The 4,041-nt window shown below is 49.3% G+C and overlaps 1 protein-coding gene across 1 annotated transcript in view; it reads right to left on the bottom strand.

Moving 5' to 3' along the window:
• LGI2 (leucine rich repeat LGI family member 2) overlaps positions 1-4,041 on the bottom strand; it is a gene marked incomplete at its 5' end in the record, with an annotated part of 28,911 nt that extends 24,870 nt beyond the window's left edge. Inside the window, 2 exons of the mRNA XM_035004358.1 lie at positions 2,027-2,098; positions 4,025-4,041. Of these exons, the coding sequence (XP_034860249.1) occupies positions 2,027-2,098; positions 4,025-4,041 (89 nt within the window). The remainder of the gene's footprint in view (positions 1-2,026; positions 2,099-4,024) is intronic.

Raw genomic sequence — 4,041 nt, 5'->3', positions numbered from 1 at the left:
TCTACCCTTCCTCCCCGGTGGGTCTACCCTTCCTCCCCGGTGGGTCTCAGTAAATAAGACTTGATAGCTGTATCTCAAAACATTCTAACGCTCAGCACAACTAAACAGCCAGTGAATGCTTTAACATGCACAAGCAATCCTGGAATCAGAGATCTAAAAGGACCTAATCCGACTCTATTTTAAGGGGGAAATTTGTGCCCAGAGAGGTTAAGTGACTTGACCAAGGTCACACAGCTGAGACCAAAATGAATAAATAAATAAATAATCTTTTCTTCTCTATTATACATTCCCATGAGAAATAATAAAAAAGTTTAAGAAATCTTCAGAAGACTCTTTATCAGCACATAGGTTTCTGTTAGTCACCACTTAAGTCTATTTGGTGAGATACCTAAAATTGCATTTCTAGCATATGGAAAGTATATTTTAATAGAACTAAAATTTCCAAGAAATTACAGATTTTAAAATGTTAAGTACAATGTTATGAGTAGGTCCATAACATTTCAAGAACAAAAATATCAACATTAAGTTTATTTAGGATGAGAAGTGACCTCCTAAAGGCTATTTCCTCATATTTTTCTGTAGTACATTGCTTATTTTTAATCTCATCTCAAACTTAAGAAACAGAACAAACAGAATGAGCTATGTACTCATGACTTCGCCTATCACCGACTTGCTTTTGAAAACTGCTTTTTGGACATTTCTTTTCATCAGCAAACAATAACTGAACTGGGATACCGGGCATAACATGAGTACTCGCCAAGAGTGGCTGGATGCAGAGCAGTTATGAGTGTGGGTTAGAATTCTGGTGGGGAGGGGGGCGCCTGGGTGGCTCAGTTGTTAAGCATCTGCCTTCAGCTCAGGTCATGATCCCAGGGTCCTGGGATCGAGCCCCCTGCATCAGGCTCCCTGCTCCACAGGGAGCCTGCTTCTCCCTCTCCCACTCCCCCTGCTTGTATTCCCTCTCTCGCTATCTCTCTCTGTCAAATAAATAAATAAAATCTTAAAAAAAAAAAAAAGAATTCTGGCTTGGGGGTGGGCGTGGGGAGGGGAGGGCGCCTGGGTGGCTCAGTTGGTTGAGTGGTTGAGCATCTGACACTTGATTTCCTTGATTTTTTTCAGCTCAGGTCATGATCTCAGGGTCCTGAGGTGGAGCCCTGTGAGGGGCTCCATGCTTAGCGGGGAATCTGCTTGAGATTCTCTCTTTCCCTCTCTGTCTCCCTCTACCCCTCCCCCAACTCACACTCTCTCTCTCTCTCAAGTAAATAAATGAATCTTTAAAAAAAAAAAAAATTGTGGCTGGGATTTTGGACAAGTTACTTAACTTCTCTGAGCCTTAATTTTCTTGTCCGTCAAAGGGGGAATAAAAATACTCTCCTTGTAGGGATGATTAAATAAAATTTTCCATATAAACATATAGTATGCTGCCCAATCGTTTACATGGTCAGTCAACTAAAAATACTTCTACTTCCAGAGACACATAAAGAGTTTAAAATGTAGGTTTTCTTTTTAAGATTCTATTTATCTATTTGACAGAGAGACACAGCCAGAGAGAGAACACAAGCAGGGGGAGTGGGAGAGGGAGAAGCAGGCTTCCCGTGGAGCAGGGAGCCCGATGCGGGGCTCGATCCCAGGACCCCGGGATCATGACCTGAGCCGAAGGCAGACGCTTAACGACTGAGCCACCCAGGCGCCCCACAATGTAGGTTTTCTTTTAAAGTTAGGTGTCTGGGAAACACTTCATTTATGTGAAATTCAGGCCATCATTCAGTGTAATCACGTCCCTCAGTTGCCAAATACAGATGTTGGGATCTATGATAAAGTCCTTGAGGAAAACGTGTGTCGAAAGAAGGAGGGGACACTGAGCAAAGAGCCTGAGACTCAGATAGGTGGGGACACCACAGGACAGTTAACACCGAGAGTTTATTGGGGTATTTAAGGAAGGACTGAAACCAAAGAGGCAGAGATGGCTCCTCCCAGGACTGCACCTTCAGGATCCCCATTTTCAGAGAGAACTTCCCATACTCACAGCAGCTGCAGGGAAGGCAGATGGGAAAACATTCGGTCCTTGATTTCCGAAAATGTTCCATTTACCAGGCTCCTACAGGCAAAAGAGAAGCAAAACAAGGCCTAGGATTTTGGGGTTTTGTTTTATTTTTCTAGAAGTGATTGCAGGCTGGGCAACCAGTCTTATCCTCCACCTGTGTTTCCTCCACGCAGGATAAAGGCTTAAAATAGTCAACCAGGGGCTTCTCAGGGGTAGAAATGAGAAGAGTCAAGCCATTTCCCAATGAGCTGGATCAATATGAAAACTAGTCTGAATAGTAGAAACCTTTACCATCCGCCTAGCTCCTTCCACAGACATTATCTCAGCAAGTTTAAATCAATCTCCTCACTTCCTTTTCTTAACTACAGGAGGCCCTGGCTGAAAATGGATAGTTGCTTCACCTCTGCTGGTGATTCTGTTTGTGTGGACACAGCATTAATGTCTGCAGGGGAAACTCCGGGGTAGGATTAAGCATTCCCCTTGGGAACACATCTCTGAAAGACACTCAGAGCACTTCTGATTAAATGCACTGTGAAAGCTTTGGGGGAAAACTCAAGAGACACCTGAACTTGAATGTTCGGTGGGAGGCAATGCCATCCGCCAGATATAATGGTCAATACAGGGGCAAGCTGCTTGACTATTTTTGCCACCAGGTCCCCTATCCTTTCTGGCCACAGCAGGACTGCCACACATTAGTTCAAAATTATTTCAGTTAACAGGCAGATCAATTAAGCAGCTGCTGTTCTAAAGGATTTAACAAGGGGAATTCCAGTTTCTGGGATCCTCCATGTCACACGACCTAGCAACATCAGTAATCAAAAAGACCCCCCGTTCCTGCCAGCCAGGTCATCCTGAGTTTCTGTAATGCCAATGGGAACCCCTTCACCCCTGGACCTTGCCAGGGGTGCGAAGCAGGGCAGTGTCGTACAAGGGACCTGAGCAACTTTGCCCCTGGGATTCCCTGCCTCTGTGACTGAGTGGGCATCACCCCAGCACCCTGGCCTGGAAGGAGGAAGTGCTTTCAGCCAGAAACATTTCCCAGCAGTAAAGATATGGCCCGGTAGCCCCTTCCACTGCCATTAGGAGAGCCGGTTGTGGGGAGAGTGGCTGTGTCAGGGCGGGTTGAAAGCGTCTGTCAGCAGGTGAAGAAATAAGGTGGAACCCTTCCTGTCAATTCCTCCAGTGCTGAAAAAGCAGCCAGCATAATGTGTGGTGGGGAGAGGGGCAAGAAGCTTGTGAACTCCGGGCAAGAAGTCAGGCTGCCTTCCAGCACTTGGCCACTGGCCTGGGTGCCCCACATGCCCCAAAGCTCTGCCAAGCCCTGTGCTCCCCTCTTCCAGGCCTCAGGAGGTGGCCCCCCACTTCCAGAGGCTGCATGCCTTTACTCGAGTTCTTCCCAACCTGCAGTGTGGAAGGGTCGGGAGGAGGCCACGGTGTAAACCACCGCCCCAGACGCGAGGTGGGCCGGTGAGGCCTCATCCCTCCCCTGTTGACGCTCACTCCAGTCACGCTCGGCTGCACATTCATGCCCCTACCCGACCACCTCTCCCCTCACACCCTTCCTCTTAAACTTTAATGCACCGCCAGAATCACCTGGGACGCCAAATGCAGACTCCAAGGCTCCACTCCTGAGACCCTGCTTCATTCAACGCGGGCCCGGGAATCTGCATTGGCACGAGCTCCCTCACCCCCCCACCCCCGGCCAGGTGGGTCTGAGGCAGGTGGCCCGCAGGCCACACTTTAAGCAACACTGCCACGGGGACTTGTCTGGGTTCCCAGGCTCTGGGGCTCGGGTTCCCTCCACCGTCCCCAGGGCCCCAGACTCCACCCACGTCCCACAGCGGGCCCCCAACCAAACGCCAAAAAGAGGCTGGGAAGTGGGGTCAGGGTCGCGCGGTCCCAGCGCCAGAGGCAACTCCCCGGCGGCGGCGGCGGCGGGCGCGGGGCGGGGCGGGCACCGGAGGGGTCCCACTCACTCACAGGGAGCTGATGTCGCC

This window comes from Mirounga leonina, unplaced genomic scaffold (genome assembly GCF_011800145.1).
Source record: "Mirounga leonina isolate KUSES-001 unplaced genomic scaffold, KU_Mleo_1.0 Mir_129, whole genome shotgun sequence".
Classification (NCBI taxonomy): Eukaryota; Metazoa; Chordata; class Mammalia; order Carnivora; family Phocidae; genus Mirounga; species Mirounga leonina.
The sequence above is the reverse complement of the archived record's forward strand: the minus strand, read 5'-3'. Positions and strand labels throughout refer to the sequence as shown.